Source organism: Haemaphysalis longicornis, unplaced genomic scaffold (assembly GCF_048455015.1).
Source record: "Haemaphysalis longicornis isolate Haplotype H1 unplaced genomic scaffold, Haemaphysalis longicornis Haplotype H1 scaffold_3, whole genome shotgun sequence".
Taxonomy (NCBI): Eukaryota; Metazoa; Arthropoda; class Arachnida; order Ixodida; family Ixodidae; genus Haemaphysalis; species Haemaphysalis longicornis.
Genome location: NW_027526335.1, coordinates 186,954,518 through 186,973,070, shown reverse-complemented (window position 1 = coordinate 186,973,070; position 18,553 = coordinate 186,954,518). Strand labels below are relative to the sequence as shown.

Here is an 18,553-nt window from a genome sequence, read left to right as displayed (position 1 = left end):
CAGGTGATAACACAATACAAGTATTTCACCCTCGCTTTTTCCACTGATGGTATGGAGCCCCTTCCATCACTCTAAAGGCTGTTTGTTCATGGTTAACGTGCTCGATGCTGCCAGCTGACATATGTGGAGGGTTTGCTTGCCGGCCGCAGTCCTCTATCCCCCTCTCTCTCCGCCCTCAAGCCTACCTTGTGTCTTGTTACAGTAGGTTGGAGGAAAGTATCCCAGCTTCGGTAGTCATCCTTTGTCACACGGTGAAAGGACAGTGAATTTTTAAGCGCCAAGTTGTTTTGGCAGAGCTTTGCCCGTCCGTCGCACTACAAAACCTCGAAGCCCAATGAAAAAAATGTGGTTAAAGAGGTTCCGGAATTTCACGCCGGGACATTCACGCCGCGAACCCGGCGGCCTAACCGCTAGGCCACCCCAAAGGCCTGGAGGATACGGGGTTAGCAGTGGCAAGGAACAATAACATATGTGCAGCCAATTGGAAAGAAAAATACGCTTCCGGGGTTCGAATCGAACCTCTTAGTCCCTCGCATTAAGAAGCCGGCGTTTAATCGACTCAGGTCTCATCGCATTCCGGCTGCACAGCATTCCCTTTGGATTCGTAGCGCGGGCGTTGGCTTCGAACTTGGCTGCGGCTTCTTGCGCGTGCTAAAGTGGTCCACTTTGTGAGCGGAAAGCGTGCGAACTTTTTAAAACGATCCGGGCTGGCCAGTAACGTAGAACTTTCAGCGGCAAATTCAGAAATTCATACGAGAGGCAACAGACGGGTCGCAAACGAAGGTAAAGGGCGCCAGATCTGCTGTTTCTCCAGCCTTTCACCACTAGTGCGAGCTGCGGGAATTTTTTCGGTTAGTATTCAAAACTGTAGGTTAAAGACTTTGTATTGCATCTACCTTTCTCAAAGTTAGCATACGCTTTCCTTAGATATTTTACACCAACCCATCATTCCGTGTCCATAATTTACTCTGCTTCATGCCGGTATTTGCTCCCAACTTGTCCACAAAGTAACGGCGGTAGACAAATGTTACATCTTGTCCTATCTGACTTTGGAATAGGTTAGGGCCTCATACTAAATTATTCACACACTCTGCCCTTTTATATCGAAGTGAAAAAGCTTTTTAACAGAATATTGGATCCTTGTGCAACAGTAAAAAATATTCGTGTCTTTTTTCGTGAAAACATAAGATTTACCCCCTTTCGGGCTTTTTGAGACTGACCTTGGCCTCAAAGCTTTGCATTGGTGTACCGCTCTTGTGAAATTCTTTTTTCTGTGGCGAGAACTGTATGTGCCTTTTTTTCTGTTTTCGCTCTTTTGCTGCGTTTGTGTTTTCAGCAGTTGTTTTTTTCTTTCTTTTTTATAGCTAATCCTCTCTTGTTTGCTGTATGTTTTTTTAACTATCATCATTGCACATTCGTACTTTAACCGTGGGACCACCTACTATGTTTTCCCCACTCGTGTCCCTTGTGCTAACTTTTGAAGTAAAGTTAAACAAGAACAGGAAATTCCCTGGCCTAACCTATGGCGTCATTGGCAGGTTTGTTTTCTTAACAGTCCGTAAAAACCTAAGTCGAGTAAAAGTTAGAGTGTATAGTTGAGATAACATTTGCTACACAGTGGAATGAGCGTCTTAATGCTACTGCACAACTAGCATACAGGTTGTCTGGGCACTCTTTCCTCTGGGTTCTCTTTTGTCAATTGGGAGTTTGCGACTCTGTAGGGTTTTTGTAAACAACTTCGACGAGAAAAAAAAAAACAAGTTCCAAAATTCGTATGTTCTAGCAACCTCAAAAATCTCGTTTTTTGACCGCGAAAGCAGAATACACAACCCTGCGCCGAAATGCACTTTCTTGAACTCGACAGTGCCTGTCTACTCCATAGTCTAAACACCAGCATCAATGTGTGCGTGTATTTATTGCACAAGGTCTTCCAAGGCCAAAGAGCGCAACACAGCGCTCGGAGGTCTCTCAGTGTATCATGTTACTCGCTATACAATGTATGGCATATGCACTACCTTACTGATGTAGATAAATGTGCGGCAGTAAAGGACTTTCATCCAAAGTATGAAGGTAATCATAATGATAGATGAAGGAAATAGTGATGGAAGCGTGAAAGACGCCTTGTAGCTCAATGCTCCTCATGCAAATGAAGAAACTCTGCAGTTTGAGATAAGTTTAAAAAAAATGTTTTCATCGATACAGGCTAAAACACGTTTGTTGGTAAAAATTGATTCCCCTGTTATAATTAAGGACAAGTGTAGTAGATTTCTGTAGGTCTGCATCTCAACGAAGTGTCGCAACTTAGCTTCATGGCGTAATAGGCAGTCAACTATCACATATAGTACCGTAAGCAGTTCCCACATTTGTCACAAAATAGGTTTAGTGTACCATTTGAAATATCAGAACTTCTTCTGAGAGCCTTAACTTTGCGCAGTACCCACACGAACAATCCTGTGAATCTGTTTTTTGACAACAATGTGCCTATCTTTTTCTGCCCTCATAACGTGCAGTTTGACATCTGTTTGCACATTACGCATTGTTTTTCAGTTTATAAGTGCCCCTCATATCAGTGCTTTTATGTCCAGCGTGCCGCTTCTTTTCCACCCTGGAGTGCGGTCACAGCAGAGGTCCTGTCGGCGATTTTATTGCAGAAAACGCTGTTGTGAAGCGATGCCAACTTACGTTCGGTGAGCGACGTCTTGGCCATAACAATGGTGGCTCCGGCAAGGATGCATCCATACATAGCAGCGTAATTTTCCACGGTGTTGTTCAAGTGAACGCACACGCGGTCTCCCGGCTGGGCTCCATGGCGACGGAAGCCGACGGCGTAGCGCTTCATACGGACCATCAGTTGAGCCCGACTCAGGCATAGTTCGTCATCAACCTGCACAAGAAGTTCAACTGATCACAACTGTGTACGTAAATATTTAATGTCATCAATTGCAGTGCTGCCAGGACAGGTGCTCGCATCAATAATTTTCCCTATTTTCTACTTAAAATTGGTCATTTTTAACAAGGCATTCTACATTTCACTATTGCAGCATTCTGTAAATAAATTAATGTATAGAGACTATTGTTGGGAAATTCTGATTCAACAAAGCGAACACAAGTAAAGGAGGCCAAAATTGCATAACTGTGCGTGAATGTAATATTGACTGGAACAGAGTTTTGCTGAATCCAAATATAGAACAGGTAATGCATAGACCAACCTCCGTATTTCAAATGTGTGAGTCAAAACCCCCCTCAGATAATGTAAAATTTATAAGAAATTACCCAGAGTTCCCAAAGGCTTGCCAACCTCACGCTTGCTCAGTAACGAGAAAATATCTGCCTCGAGAACCTTTATATAGTTTCATTTCACTGGAAGTACACATTTTCCAGTGTTTGAGCGCATGGCAGACATTGATTTGTGCTGCATTGGCGAGGCTCAGCGCTCAGCGCTTTCTTTGATCTTGTAGGAATATGTTGGCGCTAAACGGAAACTGAAACAGGTTTTAATGAGTAGCATTCTTTGCCGAGTATCTTGACAGCCAGAACCGTGTAACCCAATGCATTTCCACAGAAATGCAAAGTTGGAGAAAGTAACACCGTTAACCCTTATATAGTGAAACTGAAGATAATTTCGCGGTCATTATTTTGAAAAAGCAAAAACTAGAAAACACAAAAACAAAATGAACGAAGCCATTTTTGGCTGTAATATACTCACAGTCTACACAAGCGGCATAAGAATGCGACGAATTAGTAGACAATTGTCTGAATTTCTGCAGATTTGTTTGTTAAAACAGGCAATAAGAAATTTATTTGCAGTACCTTTCGGGTTTCAAGCAGCAACGTGCAGTATTTTAGAGGAGCTGTAACTATACCAAGGCAACGACTATTTTATCCAACTTTATGCACAAATGCAACAAAAGTACAGCGAAGCTACGCATCATCGCAATGCTATTCCTCAGCAGGCAGATTTAAATTTTAGCCCTAGTCCCTTCCATATAAAAGCGTGCGAATTTCGGCACAATGATTTCTGGCAATTACTTCCCTGGCTTCTATTTTTCCGAAATTGAGGGAACGTTTCTAGACATGGCTATGCCGTGGAAATATTTCAAAAGCACCACCAATGAACCCTAAAAAGCTTCATTGATTAATGCGTCGCCGACTTGCGGGACATCCACTCGCTGTGGTATCCAACACCGCTATGGTGTTACCAGTAGCATGCCAGCGGCTTTTGTGAAAAAACGTTGTCTCCTAAATTAAACCACCATTTTTATAAACAGACTTAGTCTCACGTGCTTCTGTTGGGCCTGAAATGTGCGAAAGGTTGTCATCATAGTAAAAACATTTGCCTTTCCCCAATGGTGACAAGATTCATCATGAATTGATCTACCAAATTGCTCAAATGTTAGGCAATTTGGCAGCCGCTCTATTACGAGCAATTTTATTACCCGCACGCTGTCTGTAACTGCCGGTTCCTGTAGGAAAAAGATCGGCTGCAGGAACAGTAAGTTTTTGTAGCCGATTCTACTTTTCCCGAACCACAAATACCACGACACACAAAACAAAAGCTAGAATTGCCTAGCATTGCCAATCTTTTTTTAAGATTTTTTAACTCCGTGTGATGGTCATGGACGTTAAAATCTGGGCATGGGTAGCGATAAGAAAAGTTCTGATAGTGTACAACGATTCGGAACCGTCTCACGAACACTTGACGCGCCACCTCCAAAATATTTTCTAACATTCTCTAACGTTTTCAGTTCATACTGACGCCTTTGGAATACTCCTCTATTTTTAACAAAAGATGTAATACCAAAGACTCAGCCGATTTGATGCTTTGCGATGGTGGTAATCACGGCACAGCTCCGCCGTAAAGATCACGTCGGAACTAGGCCAGCGGTTTCATTCAACCTTTGCAATTCGACTTAGTGCAAGCTTCGCCAGAATTTATAACAGCTTACAACCAGCAGTTATAGATACTAACTCTTGAAGGGATTTATTGCCGAAGTTTTTTGTTTCCCTTCCATTCGGGCCCGCTTCTAAAGTTTCATTAACGTTTCTAACCCTTGCCGTCCATATTGTTCCGAGTGAAATTCGAGTCCTGTTGTCTTCCCAAGCTATCTGAGAAAAAAAGAAATCAGCGGAGGAAGTTATAAAGTGCTCATCACTTTCGTAATAATTTGTGTACATGTTACAAGAAACACTTTCAGCCCTAAGTTTGAGGCCAATATAGCTTTCGAACACCCTGTGTTCCAATAGCCACTCCCCTAGGTGTTTTCCAAGCCGTTGCACGACCATGAATATCGTTGTATTTTATTAATTTTCGCTTACGAAACATCAACAGAAAAATTTCCGACAATTTTTGAAATTATTGTCTTGATTCAGCGACGAGACTGGTACGTTTGTAGAGAGTGCCAGCACCGTTAAGTCATTTAATGTGGGGCCGGTGACAGGGATGGCGATTTTACAAAACCATACTCGGGATCATGGCAGTATAACACTCACAAAGCCAAGTACTCAACCCCGAATTCAATGTAACGTGACCTCTGAGGTGGGAGACTGTAACGTTCCATGGTCACCTCTACCTTCTGACTTTGCAATTCCAAGGGTTCTGCCCCTTCATTTTGAAGTTACCTTCCCGATAGAGGACCATGTTGCGTGCGTAATTTTATGATATTGAGTGCGTGAGCCTTTTTATGTGGATTCAACAAGGAGTCCCGTATGTTCGGGGGAAATGTTTCATCGATCGGCCACGCTTTCATCGCGCTAGGAAATGCTATTAACACCACCTGTTTTTTCGCGTAACGATGTGTTCCCAGCAATGCATGTCTGTAAAGTAGTGAAGCCTGCTTTCAAGTGGCTCGGTGTGTAGCACTCGATAGCCATACAGGCGGTGTTTGCCAGTGTTTAATAAAAGGCGCTAGAGCCTTCACAATTTGATATAAACTTTTTATATTACCTCGGGAAAATTTTATCTTAGCGTTGCCTTTGTGCATAGCAGTGAATAGTTTAAGGCGGCTTGGCATAGTACTGCATAGGTGCTCCTTCTGGGTGCAGTAGTAAATTTGACTTTGAAGGTGCTGAGTGGGCGGCAGAGCGGTTCACGCATGAATACGACCATTTACCCGTTCGAGTTTCCGAAAAGTTACTTTCTGTGCTTTTATGGTCCTACCAACTCATCCTTTTATGTCTACATTTCGTCAATGCACCCGTGTAAATGCCCAAGTACTTCACCAGTCAATATTATCTTCATGGGTAAAATAAAAACAAACATCAATTGACCCCGCCCACCCAAAATTTCCCAGATGTTGCTAAAAATCATCCACACACACGTACCTAACTTACAGTCTGAGGAGTAGAGAATACATGAAGAACCCGGAAAGTCTTTTATCAATACCTTAGACAGAAAACGTTATTTTCACTCACCGGTTTGTTGACGCAAATGGATTAAAAGTTTTCAACAAAGTTTCCCGAACTCTTAGGGACATATAAAACGTAATTCCAAAGCATTTACAGCGAAAAGCAGGCGATTACAAATTATTAACATTCGTCTTGCCAAACTTCTTACCATAGCTGTCCTTTCAGGGTTCTCTGCCAGCTTCTCCTTGGCCAAATCGTAGAAAGACCTGATTGGCACGTCCACGTCAGGATAAGGCGAGTACACGATGCCGTTTTCAATGCGGACCTTCATTGCCGGTGAAGTTCCTGCAAGTAATTCGCATCAAAAATTTAGCCAACTTAGGCGCTCTACAATAACGCGGGCTAACTTTAACTTCTGGCGGGATCGCCGCTGGGGGTACGCGCCTAGCTGTCGTCCTTATAACGTACCGCAGAATCTTTCTCCTGTTGTAATAGTTTTAGCGATACTAGCGCCTTTTAGGTACACCCGCACGTCCATGTATATCTGGTTTGATCACCGAACCAAACAATTTGGAACATCGTAGCCTTGAAATTTTAGTCAGCTTTCACGAGACGTCTCTGAGGGCTAACGTTGTGATGGTTTCCAAAACTTCGCCTTCTCCCGATCACAGATGTCGGCACAGTGGCTGCGTTTGCGCTTGTCGCAACACCTTTGGATGGAAAGTCTCCCGGCTCACTCGGTATACTTCAAAGCGCCCTAAAGACACTTACTCCAAACATCCATAGGGCGGTGATCTTGAACTTCTCTCCGCTATCCCAGACTTTTCTCACTCGGCGGTACTCAGAAGTGAACGTCTATGAACATGCAAAACTGGGTGAGATGACCGTATGCAACAACGGGAAGATGACGCCACCAAGACGCTCCCTGACAGGGTAAGCCGGTCATGCGAGATTATCCCAACCACAATTACTAAATTAGAGCAAGACGAAATCCCGGACATGTCGTAGCGATTTTCCTAGCAGCACCTAGTCCCTAACTCCCCGCCGCCGTTGCCGCCGATGCCGCAGCCAACAGTGAGCCCATAGAAGTAAACGCCAAACGTCATACAAACGTCATACACCGCCTTATATTTAGCCAGAAATGCAGAAACCTTGGAAGTAAATTTTTAATTAGTGAGTTTTTTGCGGACAATCGAAGACACTATTTGAAGTGTCAAATGAATGCAGCGAAACCATCCAGTTACATCCGCTGATATAGGTCGAAGTACTTCGCTTACTATATAATAGGCTCAGGCAATGCTGCGTTTTGAACAAACGACATTCCCCACGTAGTTAAAAATTATATACAACTGGTACGAGTCCCAGAATATTGTCCAAGAGTGTTGGGTTCGACTGCCAGAGGTTCGGGAACACAGCCGAATATAACCCTTTCTCTTGATGTGTGTAAAAAGTGCGGCCGCCCTGCTGCGGAGATAAATCAGAACATAAACCGTTTTAAATCAAAGCCTTCAATGCCTCCCTGATGGCGTTGACGTACGAGTAAAACACACTGCATGAAAGCCAACTTTAAATTCACTGCAGGAAAATGATGATGAGGATGAAAGACACGGCGGGAAAGCCAACTTTGCGCACACTGAAGGAAAGCGATAATGATGATAATCAAGAAATACATTGTCTAAGAAGAGCAACATTTAGCTTTGCTCTTTGGCTTTGCATTTTGGCTGAGCTAAATTACAGTTTGGCCTCAGTCTTTGACAGTTTGAATTTTGGAATTTTGGCGAGTCCGTTTTGTGCTTTCGCTAGAGTGAACTAGAAGTACAAAGAGGTTCAAACGGGCCCCATAATGTGAGGCAAATACAGGGGTGAAACCGTTTAGAGGCACTGGAAACGTTGCTCGTCCACCGTAGCACAGCGGAAACAGTATTGGGCTCCTACGCAAAAGACTTGGGTTAAAATCCCGGCTGGGCCATCGTATATTTTTTGTTTTACATAAAACCTCATTATGCATACAAAATCGCTTAACTGCATCGTATACTGTTCCTTTGCACTAAATCATTGCGCTGGTTTATGTTCTGCAATTGTTAGTGGAGGGAGCGGCCATTTAAAGCAACCAGCACATAGTAACACATCGGCCATTAACTGGCTGGAATTGCGTCTGCAGCTTACCTGCCTATAGCAAATATGTACAATGGACACACATCTTTCAGGGAACCACCGGCACAGCTGGAGGCTATGCATTGGCTCTCAGTTATTGCTACAAAGCGAAAAACGTTTTAAGGAAGACAGGCAGCACTAACAAACGGTCCGGTCATAGACGGGGGCATGCCAATAAAGTTTTAAAACTACAAATAAAATACTTTAACTGCCAGATACAAACAATATGGCACGCTTTTGCTGCTACATCTAACACGAGAAGAGCTGCGACTAAGAATTGAACAAAACAAATTCTGGTACTTGATCATTACTGCTATGAAGAACTCTTTGTGGGGAATATTTCTGATGTAAATGATGGGAATAAATTAAACAGAACAAGTCTTGTTACGTCGTAATTTTGCATGCATTGCGCTTCAGCGTGATACAGCCATGAACTCGTCGTCTGCGAGGGAGAATACTGTTGTATGCTGTTCCTCGCTAACGCAGACGACACATTCTCAGCCACGACAAAAAAAGAAACGTACACAATTATTGTTTGTGTGCCCAAATTATTTATTATTAAGAGCTAATTGCACTAGAATTCGATAAATGAAAAAGTTTTACCCGATCTGTAATAGGGGATGATCGTCTGCATGGCTGCGCAAGTCGTACCCACGGCCGTCTGTTCATTCTGCTTTCGTTTACCCCCTTCGCTTCTGACCTACTGGCACCTAATAAGCAATTAAGAAACAAGATTGTCATTCTAACTCCAGATAAAAGGAAATGCCGTTGTTGGGGGTTGTCATGACCGTGTACGTTGTATAAGCGACTCGGTGCCGTTAAGGAAAGTAATTTTACATGCAGAGCATTTCAGTAACTCACGATGTCACCCACGTTGACGTCCGTAGTCGTAGTCCGCACCCCTCCCCCTACACTATATAAAAAAAAATACTATCCGGCGCCTGGTTTCGATCCCTCGACCCTGCGGGCGGAACGCAAGGTACATGGTGCTCTACCCACTGCGCCACAAAGCCGACCCAGAATGGGAGGCTACGAACGCGCCTTATATCCTTGCCTCATTTAAACTATGTCAAGAAGTTGCTGATAAAACGCATTCACTACCACCAACTCCCCAAACACTAAATGTTAACGCAATACACACACCCCCTATGCGACGCATTTACTCGAGTCCTTCTCGCGGGGAGATGGGCACAATTTTTTCGACAAGCTAGCTTTCACGAATCGAGAATTGTTCTATTTCGAGGCCAGTAGTTCCCGTAAGGAACTCATTTTATTATGCTGTCTCCGGGCGCATTTCTAAAATTTTAGAAGTTATCACGTGCTGTTTTGGTGAGTATAGAGACGCGGCTTAATTAGGCGCATATAGAAACAGTAGCAGATATTGTTTCGCCGAAACGGCGTCGTCGTCAAATTCTGTTTTATTTAAATGTATACCGTGACCTTCATATAAGTGTGACGGGCATGAATTCGGCTTTGCTACACTTTTAAAAACGGCAATTAGTGTACCTACTTTCCTACACAACGCTCGTTACATGAGCATCTCAATCACGGCGCGCAAAAGGTTCTGGTTTGTGTATTTTGTATAGGAAGAAAAACGAAAGTGAAAGTCCAGTTCATTTTCATATCGGGTTAACCAGTGTAAACTAAATAACTAAACCTTATTTAGTGAAACTACGGTTACGTTATGTTATCTTTTGCTCGTATTAACATAAAAGGCACTGGCTATGTTACAGCTCTACATGTTTAACCAACTATTCCCGGCCGCGGCGGCCGCTTTTCTGAGGGAGGCGAAAAGGAAAAAGCAAGTAACCCAGGCTTAAAATTAAGGTCGATTATGAGCGCTTTATTATAAAGTATGCCGAAGGCAGCAAACATTACCACAATCTTATCAGAATAGTATTACAATAAAAGGGTAAATGGACGCAACAACACTCAATCTGAAGACAGGCATGATCTCTGAGGAGAAATTGGGCAAAAACAAGGTCTCTCGCGCCTGTACTACTTTTTTCGCATTCTGAGAGAACGGGTCAAAAAACGACTGCAGATTCTGGAACAAATATGTCTTATTTTTAACTACTGTCAATGTAGGGCGCATTCTTCTCTCACGCCACTGATTATAATGATACACCAACTTGTTTTACCTCATATCCGCTTCCCGCCGTCTTTATCTTTCTTGCGCATGTGCCTCCGCAAATCCCATGGTCCCTAATTCGGCATTAAAGCATGTTCCGTACATGAGGGGTACCCCAAGTATAAAATATCTTACCGCCGTTGCTCTAAATATGGTCTCGTTAAAATAGCCTAATGGCTGACGGGCTACCTTTTTTGTTTGGTATAAATGTGCCCCCTAACCGCGTATATATCCCATTCCTGCGAAGTGACATTGTTTGTTTTAGGTGAAGAAACTTAATGACATTTTCAGGCACATTTTCAAATGACGTATCGAGTTGAAACGATATTCTTTTTCGAACAATGTGAGTTATCCCTGACAGACTTCAACTATTCTGCACCTTTATTTTCTCAGTGTTCTTCACATGCTCAGTCATGGTTGTTTTATTTCGGTTACGTACGGTCGCTTAGAAGTTCCGTAATTCCAAAGTTGCACAGCGGAACAAAAATGTTCATATTTTTTCCGCCGCTTTGCTTTGCATGCCGTCATGCATACTGTTTTCGTCTCGGCCAGCTATCTCATCACATGTAGTTCCAACAAGCGTTAGCAGAATAACATCGAAGCCTGTTTTAATATATTGCATATTTCACATTGAAATAGGCTGAAGTATCGTAGATTGTTTCTGCGCACATTGGAAGGAATGCGAAAACGTAATAGCTACACGTGTAGAAGGTTTAACAAGTCTTTGAATCTCCTTGACAGAACCAGTGCTATCTACTGTAATTTTCCGTACCTTTGTCTCCCACCTCCTTGAAGAGTGCTTAGATTCGTACTTTACAGTTGTCGCAAAACTATTTGGCAGATGTCGGATTTAACTGGAAGACAGAAACGAAGTATGCTGACGCTGGATGAATAAAACATCAAAACATATTTCCGGGACAATAAAATTTTGAAGCAAAAGCTTTTTTAGTGGGGCCGAATGTGTTCTGTCAAAAGCTTATGTATTTCGAAGTAGACCGGTTGGTCCACCGAGCTCTCACAAGATCTCTGGACACGTGGTGTGTGCGTGAAACCGGCCTTGCACTGTGTTAAAACGGTTACTAGAAAATTCCGAAAAAAATCGATTTTGTAGAATTCAAATTTGGCGCCCTTGGAAGACCGCCTCATAGTCTCTACAATGGCAGAAAGAGGGCTCCAGGAGTCTGCTAGAAGTAGGAGTTCCTGTATAAACATCCCCCTCGCGAGGGGCACGATCAAATGCAGAGCATTTCCGGGGGCGCACGACGTTAAGTAGTTTGCGTTACGTTAATGTTGTTGCACTTGTGGCAACTGCTGACGAGAGAGCGCTCGTCAGCAGTAATTTGAATGAGTCAACGATATAAGGCGCGTTGGTAGCGTCCCATTCTGTGTCGGCTTTGTGGCGCAGTGGGTAGAGCGCCATGTACATTGCGTTCCACCCACAGGGTCGAGGGATCGAAACATGGCGCAGGATAGTATTTTCTTTTTTATATAGTAGGGACAACGACGGTGCGGACTACGGACGTCAACGCGGGTGACATCGTGAGTTACTGAAATGTTCTGCATTTAAAAGCGCGGTTCTAGATAGAAAATGCACGCATCGATAACGAAGAAGGAGCATGCTCGTTTACCTTTATTTCAGACACCACAGGTCAGTACGCGTTTCTATTGTTCGTAGATGTCCTCATGCGCGGACAATCGTCGTATGGGCTCGTTCTTCGCTTGCGATTTTGATATCTAAAGTTGCGACGATCGACTGGCCGCACTTAGAGAGAATATTGGCCAGGATTTTAGCTTTCACGCTTCTGTTAACTTTTATAAGGAAGGGGTGGTAAATTCTGTAGTTAGAAACAGATATTGACACCAAAAAAGGCTCTTGAGTCTCTGTTGAGTTCCGGCACCAGAAGTTCGGGCGTATTTGCGGGTGCCGGCTTGTAACGATGGCGAGTAGCGTCAATGGCTTTCTAACCTAAGAAACTGGGCGTTGAGAAAGCGTCCTGCAGTTTAAAACTGGGCCGGGCACGAGGTGCCCATTGGGTCTTTAAGTAACCTCAGGCGTGCGGCCCCAAAGAGCTGCACTCCGTCCCGCCGAGATTCGCTTTGCTTAGGCGTTGTGGGAAATGTTCGGCCGCCCCGGCCTCCACGTCATCGACACTCCCCTGTCTCTCCCCCTCACGTGCCTCCCAAGCCAAGCCATGTTCCCTGACGTTGTTTTTGCATGCAGCGGAAGTACAGAATTTCACATGCTCGGATAGCAAAAACGGTTTTGGGATAAGCGCTGCCGGCGGAAGTTGTCTGCGCTAACCGCGTCAGTATCTTGCCACAACTGTCGGTGAAGATATCACCAAACCGAACCTGCAAGCAGAAACACACGGCCGTGTTGAAGTCGGAGCTCGGTGAGTCAACGTGCATTGGCAATATATTCAGGGCCAGTTGTGGCACAACAAACTAAAACACCTACAGAAGAAACTGGAACAATTCAAGCCTGTCTTGCCCTAAGTTGACACAATATAAATGACAATATATAAAGATACAGGTTCAAAATAGTACAGGCCTATGCGCCAACATCCAGGTGGTAAGGGGGATCTCGCAAGGGGTCATGGTACGAGGACCGACTTTCGGAAACTCGGTTCTCCTCATGAAAGCAGAGAGCCAAGCGGGACTGGAGGGGAATCAGAGGGCGGTAGGCAGGCTGTCCCAAGGGGCCCACACCAAAAGTACGCATGAAATGATAGAGGGTGATAGGGCCCTGTCGTCCTTCGGCGCAAGGGAAGCGCGATGCAAGATAAAGTTTCAGAAGAGACTTTTTGACATGGAGGAGGACAAATGGGCCGCGAGAGTGTTTAGGTACCTGCTGTATATGGGGGGCATATATGGACACGCGATGGAAGCGGAGGGCCAGGCAGCTGACCAAGCGGCATGGAAAGTCGGCGTGGGAAAGCGGTGTATACACAACAAATTAAAAGAAGGTCAAGGCGGCAGAGACAACGAAGTGGGCACAGAGAACGGAATCGAAAAAAAACCCTAGAAACTTATAGGAAAGAGATATTAGAAATCAGCAAGAGCGGGAGCCTCAACTTTAGTGCCATAGAGGTGATGAAGAGTCGGGTGGAATGGCGGTGGAGAAAAAAGCAGCGAGGAGATGGGCACGCAAGGGGAAGTATATACGGATGAGAATTTCGAACAGCGGGGAAAAGGGGAAAGGGCGGAGGGAGCGATTCAGTTAAAAACAAAAGGGGAAAAGCGGGGGTGGGGCAAATTTATTAGGTTAACCAAGAGGAGAGCAAGTGTGTGGAATAAAACAGGGAAGCAAGTTGCTGACAACCGACCTCCCGATTCAAAATAAGAACCACAAAAAATATACATCATCGAATGGGGCCAGGCAAAGCTACGATAAGGCTGCTGTGCCGGCGCATGCAGTGACGTCTCCACTCGAGGAGGATTTCGTGGGCACGTTCGCCAGCCCAAGCCGACGCAAACGAGTTCGTGCGCAAAAGTCCGAAGCTCGTTCCCCAGTGCACGTGTGGTGAACAGGGCACCCGGTGAGATTATAAGCGATTAGATATTACTACCGTCATGATCGGGATGATTCGTGGCTGAGTTTTTTTCCATGACAAACGAGTATGCCGCTAGTGATTTCCTGCCTCCACAGTAACGGCACGGTAACCGAACAACTGTGATGCCTTTAGTGCAAATCTTAAAGGGAGTCTGAAGTAAATTTTTCAAGCTCCCGGTTTTGGCTTGCACTGCGTAGACTGGCTGAAATTAACATACTTTTTATCGTTTATCCGGTTGATAAGTCGGTAATTATTTGATGAAGCGCGAGACAAAAAACTACTATGCGCGCTCTGTGGCGCACGCACCAACTAAAGGCTGTGGCGACGGGAGGATATTTACCTTGATTGGAGGATGTCGAAGGTTAACATTCAAACAAGTTTCGGTTTCAGTTCTGTAAAGCAACGTGCTTGACATCCCACGGCATCATTGGATGGGCATTCTCGATATCTCAGTAATCGTCGTACCGCGCTTCTGCCGTGTTGTAGGCTGTAAAATGCCTAAGATAAGCCTCTCAGGACGGCTTGGAATCGTAGCAATCACTATCGGAGGCCTACGCAGGGAATGAATGTTCTCCGCGTCACCGCAGACGCTCAAATACCATGCGCTTTCCCCCCATATTTGGAGCTTGCCTCACTCATGCCTTCATCGTAAAAAGCGTGTTCGCAGCAGGCCAAGAGCCTGTTGATCCTGGCCTGTGCGCACTCCCCGCAAGCAGTCGGTGCGTATGGCAACAGCACGTCAACGAGAACTCGCTAGCGTGTCAGTGTCCGCCTGGGCGCGTTCCGTGAACTAGTTCCTGGAGCAGTGAACATTACGGCCCAAAAACGGTGAACTCAGTATAGAGAACATCGGCTGAAAACGATGAAGTCAACTTACAAAAAAAAAAGAAGGAATGTACTCTCGGGGATTCGAACTTATCGCTTGCAGAACAATATACCCAGCGCTCCAGACCACTCCGCCGCGGGCCTTTTTTGTATTTATTGCCTGTCTTTGAAAATTTACAACAGCAAACATCTCAACATTTTAAATATGTACACATACAAGAGGTGGAGTGGCCAGCCACTAACGGGCTGACTTTGTCAATTTAAAATGCCCTCATATCGATTAGTTGCGCTAATTGTGCAGCCAATCAGGTAGTTCCTGGTGGAACTTCATAACTTCAACAAACCGACCAACGCTCTCTGTGAAATACTCCCTTGCACATAGCGCATCAACATCATTGCACAACCTTGCTGTACGTGAGCGCCATTTACTATGGAGACCCAGTGCCAAAACTAAATCGTAAGGCACTCCATCCTCATTGTCTATTGCAAGGAAATGTATACCAGCGAAGCCAGTGATGGAAATATAAGGTATTTAATGTAGAATCTATTTACACTTCTATTTAGGTTTAGCATTTCAAGCAGCTTAGGTGACTATTTGTTGTATAACGCTGGAGCAGTAAGCGACGCCCAAATTTTTACAATATCTCGCGTATTATAGCAATTGCATTTCTTAGACGGAAAAGCGTTCGCAGAGGAGTGGTCGTGCTGCAGAGCACTGTGCTTGTTCTCCCAGCGCAAAAAAGTGCTTCCCGAACCCTAGTTTTACGCTGTACGGTAAAAGTACCAGTTCATTTTATTTTCTTCGCACGTATATTGGCTTCGCTGACTTCTCCCGCCTTCAAGGGGCCTTAGATTTTCCTACTAGCGTACTAGTCAGCGAAGCATCGCAGGTGTGCTTGTGCAGCGCTTGTGTGGAGTGACCTTTACTTGGGGCTAGATACAGTGCACAAACTAGTAAAGCAAACAAAGGCACATTCTTCCATTCTCAAACGTATCGTGGGTTCGTTTCAATTGAACGAATGAATTGCGACGACCCGTCGCCGGCAGCGGAGTAAACGCTGGGCCGACTGACTCTGCCCGAAGGTCGGTGAGCCGCGCAGTAGCTCAGTCAATCCAAGTCATCTCCTCCTGATGTCACACGAAAACGCCAGAGAAAATGGGCGAGGATGCAGAGAGGAGGCCAACATTTTCGAATTGATTTTTCTACGTTATAAATTTGAGTAAACGCACTCATAATGGTGGAAACATGACTACAATTTGCGCTAGTAATTGCCCAATGTTTAAAAATCACTTCAGTGCCTCTTTAAAGCAGAACCAACAAGACAGACTTACAGCACCCAAGGCGCCTGAAGTAAAAACTAGCCCCTTACACCATCCTCGCTTCGTTTCAGTGCAAATGTGCACTCAACGACTGGCACACCGCCTTCCCCGTGGTTAGAATCACTGGTTAGTAACCTACTCGACCAAGTTAGTGCTTTAGGAGTTGTACCATTGCGCCATCGCCGCAGCCGGCTATTCTTCCGCGCGGAGCAAAGAGTTCGTTACTGAATGATATAGAACATGACTTCAATCATTTCTGCAACTTCGCGGACTTAATCTTCTTACAAACTGCTGCGGTGACGACAAACAAACTACATGAGAAAAAGCAGACCAAGGCACTCATGAACACAAAACGCAACTTGCTTCATTTTGGAAAAATTACCCTTTGGTAGCCGGCTCACTTTCATTCTATAGCTGCTCTACTACAATCTCTGAGGGATGTTTTTGGAGGTAACATAGGTTGGGGGCCATCAATCTCATTGAAAATGTCGTGTGACGTCATATAAAATTCACCGCAAAGGGGATCGGGAGTCGCCATGGTTGAGTGTGTTTTCTTTCATATCTTGAATATTTGTTTGAAGTTCGCGATAAAACAGTTATCGTTCTTACGTGGACGATACAGCATTTTTAATGAACCGAACATGTATTTTGTCTTTATTGCTCCTTTAGCACAATCTCGTTTCAAAATGCGCGCCCGCGTTGACATCAGGGTTTGTCGCTGGTACACGGGGCCTCCTAGATTATAACTCCCGGATCGTCCGCAGACTTGCCTAGACGCGATCCGGGGCTCATTTTTCCCATGTATTCTTAAGAGGCTTCCGATCCGAGGGCAATCCTCGGATTGCCTGCGGACCGTCCTGGGCTGTTAAATCGAGTGGGCCAACTATGTAAAGGGCTATGCCGTTTATAGCTTGCTCCAGGTTATACTTGAGCATCGTTCGAACATGCACATTTAAAGAAAGGTTTTTCGGCATGCAGAGTTTCAAAGTAGTATTGAAGTAATTACCTGGCACACGAAGTCGATCAATCGCAGGCTTTCCAGTAACAGTGAGATGAAGGGCGAAAAGAATCTCTGGCAGTTATCTAACACCCCTCTTAGCAGCGCAAGGCTAGTCGACGCACACTGCACAGGCAGACTGCGAAGCGAATCCACCAGAGCCTATCTGTGTTAGTGAGCCCGATCAAGGATTCGCCTTCCAAAGAGCTCGTCATGTCCCGGTCTTCCTTTTATTCTGTTGCTTTCGTCATGAAGCTACTTGAAACGCTCGTTTTATATTTCCTGTGAATTGTAAAGTGAAATTCGCAACGATTGTCGTGGAAGTGATGCACACGCAAAATGACCTCGCCCTTGCCCCCCCCCCCCTCGTCGCTTGCGTAGCCTCGCCAGAGGTTCTTGCGTTATCCTGCTTGCTTTTTAGTTAGTTTGGGCTCTCTTGGCACCCTTGCGTGGTGGTTATCACTAGCGGTTTCTTTGCGTAACCCAACGCGATCTTCTTGGACTCGGCGCCAACCAGGATGAGCGATGTTGTAATATTAATTGCGTGCCTCCCAAACGTGTACCGGGTGCGCGTCGTCAGTGCCTTTCAGCATGAGAGACATGAGTACGAATCGGCGTCTGGTCTCCGTTATATCTTAAAGAAAAATCTTCTGTTCAAACCAGTTGTTTTGACGTCTTTCTTTTTGTTCTCGACGCGAAAAATTGTACAGAACTTAAGAGAATTGCCTATTAGGCGAAAGTATTTTTAAGAAACTGCTTCCTTTCCTAAGCTTGCAGTTTCTTGGCTGCGTCGTGCGTGTGAACTTTTAGTTTTTCTTATTGAGTCATCCTCGCGGTCATGGAAAGATTATAAAACACACGAAACCTAAATGAGCACTGTTTCAGCTGCATTGTACTAGTATGGTTTTTGGCATGAAAATGTTTCAAGTTATACCTGTTACTTTATGTACATGAGGATGGATTGGTGGGCTAGTTGGTGGGACATCATAAATAGGGGTTAACAGTGCACAACAGTGTGTGTCGTCATCTTTGTGTGCTGTAACCCCTTTATGATACTTTTTGTACATTTCAGTGCCGTTGAGTGCTCCAGGAACAAGGTATCCCTCAAGGAAATCCAGGGCGACAACCGAGTGACTCCAAGCTTACCTGACCAGCTAACGCAAGATTATTACAGGAGTGCATAAGCAGAACACAAAGCTGCCAGTATTAATTTCGCTGGCCGTACGT

At 44.8% G+C, this 18,553-nt stretch overlaps 1 protein-coding gene across 1 annotated transcript in view; it reads right to left on the bottom strand.

Moving 5' to 3' along the window:
* Positions 1-17,514, bottom strand: part of LOC144175882 (uncharacterized) — a 48,653-nt gene extending 31,139 nt beyond the window's left edge. The window contains exons 1-3 of the mRNA XM_077704937.1: positions 17,336-17,514; positions 6,554-6,690; positions 2,683-2,884 (exon numbers count right to left, since the gene is read on the bottom strand). Of these exons, the coding sequence (XP_077561063.1) occupies positions 2,683-2,884; positions 6,554-6,676 (325 nt within the window). The 5' untranslated portion in view covers positions 6,677-6,690; positions 17,336-17,514. The remainder of the gene's footprint in view (positions 1-2,682; positions 2,885-6,553; positions 6,691-17,335) is intronic.
* Positions 17,515-18,553: the final 1,039 nt, after the last annotated feature.